The sequence below is a fragment of the Pimephales promelas genome, chromosome 11 (assembly GCF_988280905.1).
Source record: "Pimephales promelas chromosome 11, fPimPro1.hap1.1, whole genome shotgun sequence".
Classification (NCBI taxonomy): Eukaryota; Metazoa; Chordata; class Actinopteri; order Cypriniformes; family Leuciscidae; genus Pimephales; species Pimephales promelas.
Window position 1 is genome coordinate 32,654,711 of NC_142779.1, and position 15,550 is coordinate 32,670,260.

General features: G+C 35.3%; 1 protein-coding gene across 4 annotated transcripts; it reads left to right on the forward strand.

Moving 5' to 3' along the window:
• The first annotated feature begins 4,241 nt into the window (after positions 1-4,241).
• Positions 4,242-15,533, forward strand: ncoa4 (nuclear receptor coactivator 4). 4 transcript variants are annotated; one of them, XM_039663578.2, is made up of 10 exons: positions 4,242-4,420; positions 8,492-8,618; positions 9,212-9,352; positions 10,415-10,503; positions 10,802-10,910; positions 11,301-11,372; positions 11,457-11,588; positions 11,693-12,658; positions 14,240-14,332; positions 14,421-15,533. In XM_039663578.2, exons 2-10 carry the CDS (start codon positions 8,493-8,495, stop codon positions 14,424-14,426), a joined length of 1,734 nt encoding a protein of 577 aa, XP_039519512.2. In that variant the 5' UTR covers positions 4,242-4,420; position 8,492; the 3' UTR covers positions 14,427-15,533. The 4 variants fall into 4 exon arrangements, with proteins under 4 accessions (XP_039519512.2, XP_039519513.2, XP_039519509.2 ...); XM_039663579.2 differs by having other exon boundaries at positions 4,266-4,420; positions 11,304-11,372; XM_039663575.2 differs by lacking the exon at positions 4,242-4,420 and adding an exon at positions 5,702-5,861.
• Positions 15,534-15,550: the final 17 nt, after the last annotated feature.

Consider the following 15,550-nt stretch of genomic DNA (forward strand, 5'->3'; position numbering starts at 1 on the left):
TATATATATATATATATATATATATATATTGTAATGCTGTCAAATCAATTAATCGCATCTAACATAAAAGTGTGTTTCTATACACACCGTGATACACACACAGATACAGTGTAGGTTATATGTATACACACAAGACACAACTATTATAAAGACAATAACTTTAATGTAAGATGCGATTAATGATTTGACACCAATAATACATAGATAAAAAAAAAACATATTTACCTCTATTTCACTGTACCGATTGTCACTGGGACAAGTTGTCAAACATTTTACCCCTGTGATTAATTTTCAGTGTAGGTTTTTATTTTGTAAGTGAATTTCTGTATACACATACCCTGTACTGACAAATAAATAAATATTAAATAAAATCAATTGTAGTGATGTCACATTTATTAATCACATCTATATATATATATATATATATATATATATATATATATATATATATATATATATATATATGTATGTAAACACACACATATTGTAGGCTATATACAGTACAAATATGCACGCAAATATAAAGACTAACTTTTACATTAGATGTGATTAGTCGATTTGACCCCAATAATATATATATATATATATATATATATATATATATATATATATAGGCCTATTATATATATTCACTGTTACCTGTGAAAAAGAGATAATAGTTCAACCACTACCTTCATTGTCTGTTTAAGACTGTTGTCTGAATGTGTCAGTGCAGTTTTATTGTGTCCACTTGTTGCAACTGCTAAATACCAGTATAAACTTTACTACAGTGCATTTAATAAGCTTCATCTAACTGCAGCTCTGTGGCACACGTGAGACTTGTGAATAATATATTGAATGGATCCACATGAATGTCACTTGTCTTTCCCTCAGCAACAGTCTAAGGATGTGAGGGTGGATAGTATGACCAATTGTACCCACAGCGTTTCTGGTTGCATGGCCCTATCTCTGTGACAGTCTCAGTGAGAGCAGGGAAACGTGAGCCCTGAGTTAAACAAACACAATGAATTCCTAATGCAGCCCAGTGTATGGACTCACCTCAGCTTACCCTGATCAGCGCTATCACAATGACACCGCAACCAAGCACAGCAAGAGAGTAGGCTACGTTTAAATGGAGTGATGCATTTAAAAATTAAAATGAAATTTTTTTCATTTTTTTTCATGAAGTTCCCCTCGGCTACAGACCTTAAAAGCATTTTCAGAACTTCAGTCTATGGAAATGGTATCAGTGAATAAAAACAAGTGTTTAACATCCCCTTCAGCTACTTAAGAAGTCTTGAATTTATCACACATATGGCTATATGGATTCTTATATTACTGTTATGCCATTTTTGGAGCTTTCATGATGACTATGAAAAGACATTGTTTGGAAAACAGCTGCATAATGATTCTTTAAAATTGTCCTTTTGTGTTCCACTGTAAAAATAGCTGTGTTTGTTTGGACCGACATGAGGAATTAGAAGTAATTTAGAATTAAAATTAGAGGTAATAGAATTTGTTTTAGGTAACTAAGTTTCTATAAGTTTTAAGATTTACCTAAATCTTTCTATTAATACAAGAATAGCTTCTTTCACCTAAATATCCATGAATAGGGGTGTCATGCATCTAATTTTATTGTTATTGTCCATATGCTGGCTCTAGTCTTATCAACCATGTAGATTGAGATTTTAAACAGTTTATTTCAGGAAACACAACAGTGTCACCGTGTTCAGTTTGTTTCTCTTCAGTCACCATGGACATATCGTCACAGCTGTTCTACTTTTAGCTAATTATCTTTGTGTATTTTAAGTTCCTTGAGTTCAGTTCTTGTTCCGGTATTGTTATGTATCGCACCTTGACTATTATCCTTGTAATATTTATCTAATAAACCTTTATTGTCTTCCTTGAACTTTACAAATAGGCCCTTGCATTTTCACTTCAAAGTTTTTTCATAGATCAGGACTGTTTAAAAGCAGTTATTATTTTCTATTCATTGAAAGCATTTTGTTTAAAGGGGTCACATCATTTTATTTTTTTTAAATAGCCCAATACCTAACCTGAGGGTGAATAAATGATGATATTATATAATTTTTTAGATGATTGAATTTGTTTTTGGGTAGCTGTTCCTTCAAGTTTAAATATTTACCTGAATCTTTCATTTTAAATTTAAAAACAGAGACTGACTCTGCATGACCACAACGCATGATGTAGTCCGCCGGATCCGGGCCGTATCCAGATGATGGACAACATCATGCATTGTGGTCGTGTCTTGGCACAGGTCCACCATCTGATCCGGATATGGGCCAGATGTGGCTGACTACATCATGCGTTGTGGTCGTGCCCCACTGTAAAAAATATTTTCAAGATTTGTTATGACAACATATTTTCTTTTGTCAAATCAACTTTATAATAATTTATTTAGTTGAGATAACTTATTATTTTGAGTTTCTGATGGTTAAATGAATCTCCTTCATTGTATTAACTCACTTTTTCCAGTTCAATCAACTTAAAATTTTAAAGCAACCCAGGTTACTTACTTTTTTAAGTTAAACCAACAATATTTTTTTACAGTGTAGTAATCACAACATTTTTTCTTTTGTCAAATCAACTTAAATAATTTATTTAGTTCAGATAACATATAATTTTGAGTTTCTGATGGTTAAATTAATCTCCTTCATTGTATTAACTCACTTTTTCCAGTTCAATGAACTTAAAATTTTAAGGCAACCAGGTTACTTACTTTTTTAAGTTAAACCATCAATCATTTTTTCAGTGAGGAGCAGGTCCATCTGGATACGGCCCGGATCCGGCTGACTACATCACACGTTGTGGTCATGTCTAGGCGCAGGTCCACCATCTGATCTGGATACAGCCCGGATCCGGGTGACTACAGTAAACCTTGGAAAAAACAGAAAGACTAACATTAGCGTATATGCCATTCTTCTTATGATGTAAGGACAGGTCAGGTCAGGTCATTATAGTCAGTTGAACTGTTGAGAAAGAAAACACATGTGTAGTATAAAGAGGCTAAATGCTTGTGGAAGAAAACCACAACAAAAACAAAACACAAGACCATTAACAATTATTGTCATTGTCATAACATAATACAACAATACTCCAGTGTCCTTCAGGCCATATTAAGTTCTTTCAGTCTTTCAATCCACATCAAGTGCCAAGTCCTTAAACACAGCCACTGTTCTTATAGCTTTTAAGTTTTTAGAGAACTCAATAGATTCAAAATACATTTTCATTTCAAGTTTAAACATTAATAAAAGAGGATTGGATTTAGAAAATGTACATTTATGAATGTGAAATTTAGCTAACAGGAACATAAGGTTTATAAAATAAATATAACTTTTCTTTTCACATTCATGAAAATGAGAAATTACATTTCTATATGTAAATTCAAAATTATGATTCACATTAAATTTGATAAAATTACACACAGATATCACACCAAAATGTTGCTGAGAGAGCAGTTCCAAAATAAATGTAAAGTAGTTTCAGGTTTCTCTGAACAGAAAGTACAGAGGGCTGCGACAAAATTAAAACAAATTAAACCATATTATTATCATCATCATTATTTTTACACAAGAGACCATTGATTCCAAAAATATTTTTTATTTATTTTACTATATCACATTCTTGTGAAGAAATGGGATTAAGCTAAACAAAACTGTAAACAATTTATAAAAGAAAAAAGGCACTAATTTAGTTAATATAAAAAGAAACAAAAACAGAAATAAAACGACTTATGTGGCACTGTGTTACTTTATTTTGTTTTGCTTTTTACTTAAACGTCAATTCATGCATGCCACAAGTACGACATAATCGACGTTGTAATGTATGATATTTTAGTACAAATAAATCCACTGATCGTACTACATTAGAATATTTCAGTTCATCCAATACAGACCATTTTACTGTTTTTTAACACTACAAGCTGGGATAAAATACAACCAACAGAACATACAAAACTGAATCAAAAAGTTAAAGAAACATCTTTAAGAAGTTTTCTTTACATGTGAAATAAAGAAAACAGTTACAAACTGAAACAGGAAGTAATTCTTGACCAGTGTTGTTTACATCTTGCAAAATGGTCTATATAGTTAAAAATGATTAGTAAATGTTCAATTATGAATTTTCTGAGGGGCAACTGTACCCCGTGTACTCAAAGTGTAAGCTATGTATTAAAATGTCTGAAATTTAGTTCCATCGATTTAATCTAAATGTCTTTCAATGGCCACTAGATGACAGCATCACATTTGAGAACGCGATCGTAATATCGCGAGGTCACGGTCTCTCGCGTCATTACACGAACATGTTTGACATTAGCTTTGCTGATTGCCAAACGCATGAGAGGACGCGGCGCTGCTTTCTCCCGAAGGCTTTGTTATATTAATAACCTTTCATTTCCATAAAAGGGTACCAGGTAGTGCAGGTATGTTATAACGTGTTTTGTTTTAAAAAATAGTTTTAACTGTTAGCTAAAACGACGTCGGAATGTTAATCTGGGTTAAAGAGGGGGGTACGAGCTCACCATGTTTTGTAACCAATCACACTTTCTTCTTTTGCGTTTTGGTGATGTGTTTAAGATCTTTGCAAGTGTATATGTAACATGATACTCGTTTTAATTACGTAGTATAAAATGTATATTTATACGAATTACGGATTGAGTTCAGTGGCCTATGTCCTCCTTGATATATTGTGACTTGTTAAGGGGCTGCAGACGGACGGTCTTGGGGTATATTTGCAGCGTCCGCTTCAGCTGTTCAATCGTTGTTTTATTTTGCTCTTTTAAGTAATTTTACATGTCTTGGTAAAGTGTACACTTGGTCTGGACTGGACTCAAACGTTGCGTAATATTATCTATCGAGCATTTGAATTTCGTAATTGCAAATGGAGTCTGGTTAAAGTGCAATAAATGAACCATAACAATTAACTTTACATGGGATTATGTAATTTGAGCAGCATGAAGAATTTGGGGTCACACTTTGTTTTAAGGTGTTCTTGTTGCAGTGTAATTATACATTTAGGTACCTTATATAAATTAACTACTTGTATTTAGTATTGGATTTGGTTTGGATTTAGGGTCCCTTGCATGTTATTGCTATTATAAATGCATACAACATGTGACGCAAATAATTAGAAATTTAAAAAATAATGTTACCACATTCGGTTAGGAAACTTGCAAAGTTGCTTCACTTTTGGGTTGATTGTTTTTATTTGGTGGCATACAGATGTTGCTTTGTTTATCTTCATTTGGACTGACACTCATGCTGTATTTGTATACTGAGAGGTGAGAGCACTAGATATCAATGTCATTTTCAAGATTACATAATCTCTAGTTAAAAACAGATACACATAAGATAACAAGTAGTTTATTAATTATACCTATTATTATTGTCATTTAGTTTTCTGTGATACCAGTGAAGTTTGTTTATCAGTTAACTCTTAGATGAAGTGCAAAGTCTTTGTAAGGTCTGATATCAGCAACAACAAAAGACATGTCAGCATTTAATCCTTATAACGGAAGTATCAGATCCTCCTTAAACTTTTTGGTTCCTCTTAAGACAGAAGTTGCACCATGTTTTTATTTTTATTTTCTAGAATTGTGCTCTTTGTGTGTTTTTTGGGGTCGTTTCTGCCGTCAGTCGCGCGCCCCCGCGAGTTGGCCCCGTGTACGTGCAGAATCAGCCGGCTCGTGTGGAGGCAGCGCTGATGATGACGTGTGCGCTGACGTTGCAGTGGGCCGAGGAAAGGGGCTCTGTTAGATAAACCGTGAGAACAATTAGACTTTCATCAATTGACAATTCGCAAACTAAACTACACATTTGGATCAAAATGACGTCCGTTGTATATCGCTTGATTGACAAGAAGAGGTATGAACCGATTGGGTACTTTGACATGACGTTTTAAATGCATCTATTTTCAGATAGTAAACGAAAGCACTTCTCGTGAACGCCGTTCATGATAACATTACTATTAGTAATCTTAAAAGGTCAATTTATAAAGTATCCGAATGGTTAATTATTAGTTACACTAGCCAAAAATAAAGTACCGTCGTATTACTTTGACTTTTTGACGTGTTGTGATTGTACCATGGTATTCCTTTTTTAATATGGAACTGCACGTGAATATGCTAATTTCAGTAGCATGATATTTCCATCCTCTGCTAACACTGAATACACTCTGGTAGTGCCAGAAGTACTCGTATAAGGGCACGTTATTGTGTTGTATTGAAATTGAAATTGTGTTGTATTGTCTGTATGAAATGTAAGATCCTGCAAAAGTGCATTAGTTAAAGCTTTTGAAGTTGTTTTAATTAAGATATTAATTAAGATGTCCAAATATGGTCTTGTTTCCCTTTTCCTCTGGTTTCTAATCCAGCATGCTGTCAGGATGGAAAGCTCTAGATCTGTGGACACTGGGCTTTTGTCCTGACCACTTCATGCTGTGCAGATGTTGCTGTTTTGTTTGTTTTCTGACTTCTGTTATTGGCATAATTTATTACATAAAATGTTTATACTGTTTAGATTAAAATAATAGTCTGATCTAAGAAATGCGTCTGGAGAGCTACACTAAACAGCTCTTCCTGTTATTGTCATGGGTGTATAAACTGTGCCCCTCCGCTGATACATGTTTAGTCTGTTTCTTTTGCACGAATTTGCCCTTAAAAGACACTGTCAGCTGAATATTATTTGAGACCTCACGTGTTGCTCTAATTTTGGCAGGCGTTTATCATTCCTCTTGACACATCGATATTTGCAGGATGTGACGGAGGCTTTTAGTTCACTGGAAAAAGGCCACAGCTGAATGCGACTGATATGGGTTTTTAATAGGGCTGGGCCATATGATGATACATATCGTGACCATGGTTTAAAAGGGTTATCTTTAGAGATCTGTCTTGTTTATTTCACATGGTGTATATATATATATATATATATATATATATATGAAGAGTTCAGATGCAAAAGCCTCTATTGCCATTTGAAATTTTCTTCTAAAATGATCATTTTTATCAAGCTTGTATATTTAAGTTTAGTAATTTCATTTCACTTAAATGGCAATGAAGATTACCTATTAATTGCCATTTAAGTGAAATTACTGAACTTAAATATACAAGTTTGATAAAAATGGTCATTAGAAGAAAATTTCAAATGGCATTTAGAGGCTTTTGCATCTGAACTCTTCATATATACACCAATAAAAGTACTGTTGCTGCTCAACGACTGACGCATACCTGAAGCGCATTTAAATTTGATTCCTACAGTGAAAACTATTCAGTGTTTTAGTTATACAGTTTTAGTTTATTTTCTATCTCTGCTCTATTGTGTTTGTCCTACTGTTTGTATAGTAAAATAAAATAAAAATAGCTTTATCAAGATGTATTGTTCTCGTGAAATATAAAAATGTCACTTTTGTAAATTTAGTAGTTAGTGTGCTCAAAGTAAAAAAAAAAGAGAGATATTTTTTAAAGAAATTGCTTTTTAAGGACTACAACAAATGGCTGTAGGGACTACACGAGCTTCCTCCCGGCTTAGTGACATCACAAAACCTGCTGGTGTTGTGGAGCGGCCATGTAATTTTTTAGCAATCAAAAAGCATGTCTAATTAATTGAAATCATGTATTATGAACATTTTCTTAAAGAAGAATATATATATATATAGCTGCTGATTTTATATATATATATATAAATATTTATATATATATATATAGCTGCTGCTAATTTGTATTTAAAGGGACCGGCAACAAAAAGATGTGTTTTTGCTCACCCTTAAAAAGTGACATTTTAACATGCTAGATAAAAATATCTGTGCTGTATTTTGAGCTAAAACTTAACACACACACTCTGGGGACATCAGAGATTTATTTATTTTATACCACCCCTTTAAGCACATGCCTCAGGCTCAAAAGGTTTTTAATGTCATGAGAAAGAAAACCAGTCAAACTTTTGATTTGTAGTGTATATAAAACTTTTTTTTATAGCAAATGAAACCTGCACAAAAGAATGGATATTGAATGAAATGAGGTTCATCAGACTGATTGTCAGTGTTTCTAAGTAAATCAATATGGAACTTTTTGTTGTTGTTGTTAAAAGCTAAAGGTCACAAATATTGGCACCATATACAATCTTAAAATCTTGACAAATTAAAGTGTAAAGACTGGAATGCTGTTAAGCAATATTTTACCTTGTGGTCAGGTCAGATAAAAGGCATAGTTCACCCAAAAAGGGTAATTATTTTGTCTGACTAGGCTTTATTCTGTGAAATTCAGAAGATATTTTTTTTTTTAAATAATACATTTTTTTTTTCCATCAGTGTTTGGTTGACATTTTACAAAATGACATTTCTGAAGATTTTTCCACCAAATGTAGTTTTAGATTTTAAAAATATATTTTTTTTTCCTCAGCATGAAAATACCAATTTCATTTTTTGGTTGAACTGTCCCTTTAACCAGTTTTTTAACCAGTGTCATTTATGTGATGTGGCGTGTTTGTCTTGTGCGCAGCATGTCAGCCGTGGGGCAGAGAGAGACGGCTGCCCTCAGGCAGTGTGTTCAGGCCCGGGCCCAGCTGGAGGAGGCCATCGCTGGGGTCATCAAAGCTGACGTTCAGCTCAAGAGCAACTCCAGAGAGGTGAGAGACACCTGTGCTTATAGTGTCGTCATGTAGAATAACAGATAAAGTATCTTTTATTTATACACTTAACTCATGTTTGTGTTATTAAAGGCTCAGTGTCCCAGGAGTGGGTGTGAACTCTGACTTTTCTGAACATTGTGGCTTTATAATGTGCTTTAAGCTCAGTGCACAATAAGCTATTATTTTCTTGTACACATAAGAAAACATCCATGCATATGACATAATAATTGGTCACCTCAGACAGAGTTAATAATTACTATTTCGATGCAGGTAGTCTAAAAGGAGACCACAGCTAAACAAGTTCAGAAGTATTAACAGTTGAGAAATTGTCTCAAAAATAGTTTGTAGGATTATGCTCATTCACTTAAGCTCTGTTGAGAAACCTCATTGTAATCTCTCAAAACAGAGTATAATATAATACTGTTTCTCTGTTTTGAGTGAATAAGGAGATCTTGTTTGTATTACTGTAGACCTCAGGTCATTGCAGGCGTTTAGGAGGTGGGGTCGAGTTTTAAAAGCTGCACTTTCAAAGGCAGACACGTGAAGACTCGCACCCGCTTGCATTTACACACGTGTCTGGTTCCTCGCAGGTGAAGTCTCAGCTGCACAGCTGTATCAGCAGACATCTGGAGATCCTGCGCTCTCGTGAGGTCTGGCTGCTGGAGCAGATCGATCTGGTGGAGCAGCTCAAAGCAGAGACTTTACATCAGCAGCTACAGCAGCTTCATTTGGTGAGTGTCACATGTCAAGTCATCTTCATTTATGGAGCGCTTTTCGCAATGTACATTGTTCCAAAGCGGCTTTACAGTGATAATAAAGTAACAAAGATGGCCTTATGGCAGCTGTAGAATAAAGTTATTTTCCTAAAGGTAGTTTTTATTGATTCACTTCCATCGCAACGATCATTGGCTAATAACTTGTTAACATGACACCGTTTTAACAGAAAACTCTTAACCTTCAAAATTGACCTTTGTTTTCTGTTTACACTTCTGGCCTTCGGGGTCTATACGACCCCAACAATTGATTGAGTAATTGTACAAAAAATATACATTTTTAGTCATACAAATAATATATCATTTTTTTTTGGTTACGTCTCATCTGTTCATTAATGCTGTGTTTTTGGAGATATAAAGTACTTTTGTATCCATATACCACACAATTCTTCAGCTACACCATTAGCTTGCATATGAAATATTATTTTTTTTATGATACGTTGCATTTATGCTCTAGTACTAGGCCTTCATTTCTGTGTAAAAAATTTCAGATTTATGCCAGATTTTTTTTTTTTTTTTTTTGACACATGAAGAAAATATATTTAGTTTTTTTCACATTTCCCATTCATTTAAATTTGGGGTCATATTGACTCTGAAGACCAGAAGTGTAAACATTTTTTTTTACATACAAAAGTCGCAAAATCTTATTCCACTGTGGTGAAGGGAACCTTTTTTTTTCATTAAGTAAAAGTCGATTGGGGTCGTATAGACCCCATGACCCGATTGAGGGCCACGTTCTCTATATGCAAACGTGTGTAGTTTGATCATTTGTGCAGGCAGCCATCTGTCAGTCTGGTATAGTTTTTTTGTTTTTTTTATTTTAGTATTGACTTGGTACTGAACTAAAGGTAGTTTTTGACATCTCTATTACGAGACATTTCTGAGAAATTAAATCTAAATATTGACTTTGGATACTGAAACTCTAATCTAAAATCTAAAAAAGGAGAAATGAAGCCGTTCTGCTCTAGTTGAATTACTTCAAAGCTGAAATGACATTTGTTCTCTCATGGTTTCTCACAGCTCAAAGGCCAGTTTGACATCCTCATTCATCAGCTGGAGTATTCCAGTAGTAACAATCTCGCTACCCAGCTCACCAACTGCTTGGAGAAGTAAGACACCGATCGTTGTAAATCTGCTATAGTGTGATAAAATGCTGTTTACATGTCAAGCTCGAATCTTTTATGGATTTATTTTTTCTTGTTTTTGTTTGTATAACTTTTTTTAAATTATGTTTTACTTATTAAACATGTAACAACACAATATTATATGTTTCTGCCATGTAATAGCCAGTGATGCTGATATGGCAATAAACTCAAATACTACAACTACATGTCAACAGAGACGCTGTAGTGGATTATATCTCTCACAATCAATGTGAATCTCTGAGGAATGCTTTTGTTGTTTCAGGTTATCTTCACTCAATCTGACTCCTGAAGAAACCCCAGAGATGAGTTTCCAAGCAGATGCACGCACCTTGCGCCAGGCTATCACATCCTTTGGGACCATCGCCACCCAGGTTTGTGGAATTGCTGATATGCACATTTTGGACACAAAGGCTTGTAGTTGATATCAATTGATTGGCAAGAAATTCAGAACCCCAATATCGCTTTTTTTCATATCACTTTCATTCATATGCACCAATGTAATACTTAGTGAGAAACAGAAATATTTATCTACACATTATTATTTTATTTAAATACAGTTCAGTGTAGACAGCCTAAAGCTTCTACGATGTGAGACTCAAGTGAACATTTTCTAATAGAACATATGGTCTCGTTATTCACATATGATTGAAAGTTCACTTACTGTTGACAGCATCACAGTGTATGTGCTCATACCATTGCCATAAATAGACTTGTGCACCCTTCCACAAAGCACCTGCATTCATAACTCTTCTCTGCTGCAGCAGGTGGAGACCTCGTGCTCTTTTGAGAGACCGTGGCTTCTTCAGGACTGCCCAGTTTCTTTCAAGAAACAGGTTTGTTTTAGTTATCATACTTATTTAATCTAACTTTCTGCTCATATGTACATACAATGTTAAATACCTGTCTTGTTTACTTAGAAATTAGATCATGAACAGGCCACACCTCTGGCTGAGTGGCTTCTAGGGAACCGTGCAGTGAGCATCACTCCTGTAAGAGACCACTTTAGCTCAAACCCCCAGGACTGGCTGCTTGTTTCCAAGGAGTCTCAGGTAAGCTGAGACTTGTGATATATATATATATATATAAAGCCTTTATTTGTTCATGGGTGACGAGCAACGCAAACTAAGGATTTTTTTTATTTTACTTCCATCAGGAAGAGCAACAACTACCTGCCTTTGACTTCCAAAAAGCCTGGGGTCAGCTTCATGACCTAGAGTCGTGGCTGATAAAGGAGACATTGCCTATTCGTGAGCGAACCAGCAGCGGCAGCTCAACCTTCTCGATCGAGATGATTGAGGAAAGCGACTTAAATCTGGACGAGGTGGAACCGGAAGACCAGCCGGAGAACGTGGACGACACCTTTGAGGAGGAAGAACTCAGCAATTGGCTTGCCAGTCCGAGCCCAATCAAGCAAGAGAAGACCAGCCAAGTATCAGATGCTGACCGCTTCAATCTGATCATCAAACCCTTCTACGAGAGCTTCTCCTACAGCGATTGGCTACCAAAGTCTGACTGCGGCTCTTGCTGTCCCACACGCACCACGGCCGTGGAAATCGAGAACCTCGGAAAGCTCAAGTGCCTAAAGACTCCGCCTTCATCCACTGCCAGCACTCCCAACCCCAACCCCGATCCCATCGAGATGTGGCTTCACAAGACCATCCCTCTCGAGACCACCTGCAAAGCCAACGAAACCTGTGCCAGCTACGCTCAATGTGTCTGTGATGAAAACTGTGGAAAAGAGGCTCTCAGTGCTTGGCTCCTCAAGAAAGAGGGTCGGGATAAGAACGGGGTTCCCGTCAGTAAGAACGCCTCAAACAAAGCCGCCAGCCACCAACAGGAGCAGGAGCAGAAAGTTCAGGCCATCCTAGAGGCCTGGCTACACCCGAGCAACAGTCCCAAATCCCCGGCCCTGTCGACCCTCTCTGCCTGGGTGACCCCGCACATCAAATCCTCAGACTCTGAGAGCTTCGTCCAGAAGCCTTTGCAGTCGGAGAACTGGCTTCTGCCAGCGATGAAGTCCATTAGCTGTACCGCTGAGACACCAAACAAGCCAGAGAGCGAGAACACAAAAGACCTCGAGGAGGATAAATGGCTTCTACGAAAGCGGGCCAGTGCACAGGTGAGGCTGATATCTGTGCACCTTTATTTATATTGCGCTGATTGTTTTAAAGCAGCTTTACAGTGACAACACCCAAATAAAAAGTACAACACAAACGTATTAAAGGGTTGGTTCACGCAAAAATAAAAATTGATGCTTTCTCACCCTCATTTCATTCTAAAACCGCAATACTTGTTGATCTTCGAAACACAAATTTGTAATGAAAGTGCGAGATTTCTGAAAGTCTACGCAATAAAAACTTTGATGCTACAAAGAAATTGTAAAAGTAGTCCATATGAATCGAGTAGAATCAAGACTTCTGAAGAGACACGATCACTTTTTTTGATAAACGGATTTAATTTAGGATTTGATTCGCACAAGCATTAACGCATACAAAAAGAGCACGTCGAATGTGGTAGATGAAAGCTCAGCACGGTTGCTTGACGTCCGATTGGATTACTTTCTATGAACTCGGAAATCATGGGGTTGCATTAAAAATATCTTTAGTTTTTAATTTAAAGATGAATTAAAGTATTACAGGTTTGGAACATACGGAAGAGGATTAGGGCCAAGCAATAATGAAAAAATAAAACCATCTCGAGATTAAAGTCATTATAATGCCAGATTAAACTCGTTAAATTTTGAGAAAAAAAGTCGAAGTACAATCTTATGAAAAAACTCATTAAATATCACGAAACACAGCAAATTTATTCTCTAAATTTAACGACTTCATTCTCTATGTATTTCGACTTTTTTTCTCGAAATAACAACTTTATTTTCAATATTTAATGAGTTTATTCTCGATTGTATATTTAACGATTTTTTTCTCGAAACACAACGACTTTATTCTCGATATTTAATGAGTTTATTCTCAAGATTGTATTTTGACTTTTTTCTCAATTTAATGAGTTCTATCTCGAAACACAACGATTTTTTCTATATAATGAGTTTATTCTCAAGATTGTATTTCGACTTTTTTCTCAAAATTTAACGAGTTCTATCTCGAAACACAACGATTTTTTCTATATTTAATGAGTTTATTCTCAAGATTGTATTTCGACTTTTTTCTCAAAATTTAACGAGTTCTATCTTGAAACACAACGACTTTTTCTATATTTAATGAGTTTATTCTCAAGATTGTATTTTGACTTTTTTCTGAAATTTAACGAGTTCTATCTCGAAACACGACTTTGTTTTCGATATTTAATGAGTTTATTCTCAAGATTGTATTTCGACTTTTTTCTCAAAATTTAACGAGTTCTATCTCGAAACACAATGACTTTATTCTTGATATTTAATGAGTTTATTCTCAAGATTGTATTTTCGAAAAGATAATTTTTTCTCGAAATTTAACGAGTTTAATCTCGCATTATAATGACTTTAAACTCAAGATGGTTTTTATTTTTGTATTATTGCTTGGCCCTAATCCTCTTCTGTAGGAAAACATGAACTGATGAAGGAATTAAAATTTTTCCGTGAACTATTCCTTTAAAGAACCATCTTGCAAGTTCCATCCATACTATCAGTCTTTAAGAATGTCACTCTAAAAGCAGAACGTATAATTTGGTGATATACATGCATGTTTTCCTGTGTTTTGTCCAGGAAAGGCTTGGCCTGCCCACAGTATGTGACCTGTTTTCCTGTATGAAGCTCAGCGGGGACAAAGAAAAGTGGCTTCAGCACACCGCTACACAGGTGAGAAGCGATGATGTAAATATGAACACTTTTTTTTAAAGTAAAGCTTTTCAGAGAAAGTAAAACCATTTTCTTGTCTCCTTTTCAGATATGAAGGCAACATCCAGTGTCTTTTTTGAGATTTACTCTAGCACCATTTAACCGCTGATTATTGCACAATATTGTTCTTCCTTGCTCTTTAGGGGTTCGCTCTCTCATATCTTCTAGAGACTGAAAGATTGTGGTACACCATCACTTGAGGGAGTGTTTATGCTGGGGAATTACTGTATTTTTGCCTCTTTTTTTAAATTGGTTTAATACAGTTAAATTCCAGGGATCTAGTTGAGACCAATGTGTTTATTATAAATCAGTAATGTGATTTAAAGATCACGAGGAAATGGACCAGATTGGTGCCTACAAACAAATAATTTTTTTTTTTTTCCCCCATTAGGGCATAGTGGGAGGGGGAGGGGGAGGGGGGAGGAGGTCTTGGGAAGAGCTTAAGTACAAAATAAATCTATATTAGTTTTAATCATTCAATTACAGTTTTTTTTTAATTCATGTTTTAAATCTCAGCACATTTTAGAGGAAAGCATGCTCTAAAAGCTGAGAAGGATTTCCTCCATCTCTTCTTTGATTATATATTTATATAGAATTTTACTATTTTTCTCAGTGATTATATTATACACCTCTGTTGCATACACAACTCGTATGCCAGCTAAACATAGCAAAATTTCCGTTGTTGTAAGTAACCTCAACTTGTGTGCCTGACATCAAATGTGTGTCCATCTCATTGTAGTTGGGCGTTTCTGGTGTCATGAGCTGTGGTCTTTAAGCTCAACCTGTGGTAAATATTTACCATACTATAACTTTAGCTCTTTTTAAATTGAGTCTGTCATAAATTAACCACTGATAAGGCTTCATCTATGCTGTGAAACATGTAAAGCAAGAATTATACTTTGCACATACAGAGCAAAGACTGCTGGTGAATTAAAAGCTGATGCAAAAATGAAAAGTTGAATTTCGTCTCATGTACCAATCTATCATTCAGTAATGGACCAAAGACTTGGTACATAAACATTAACAATGCTAAAATCGTTGTCAGCATGTGCCAGTGTTTGGCCTACAGAATTACACTTGTATGTAGGTTCTTCTAAAAATGGCTTGCATAATCTCTTATGCTTTGATCCCTGTCAACTAAATAAATAAAAAGACAAACATTTCCTTTTGTAATGTGAC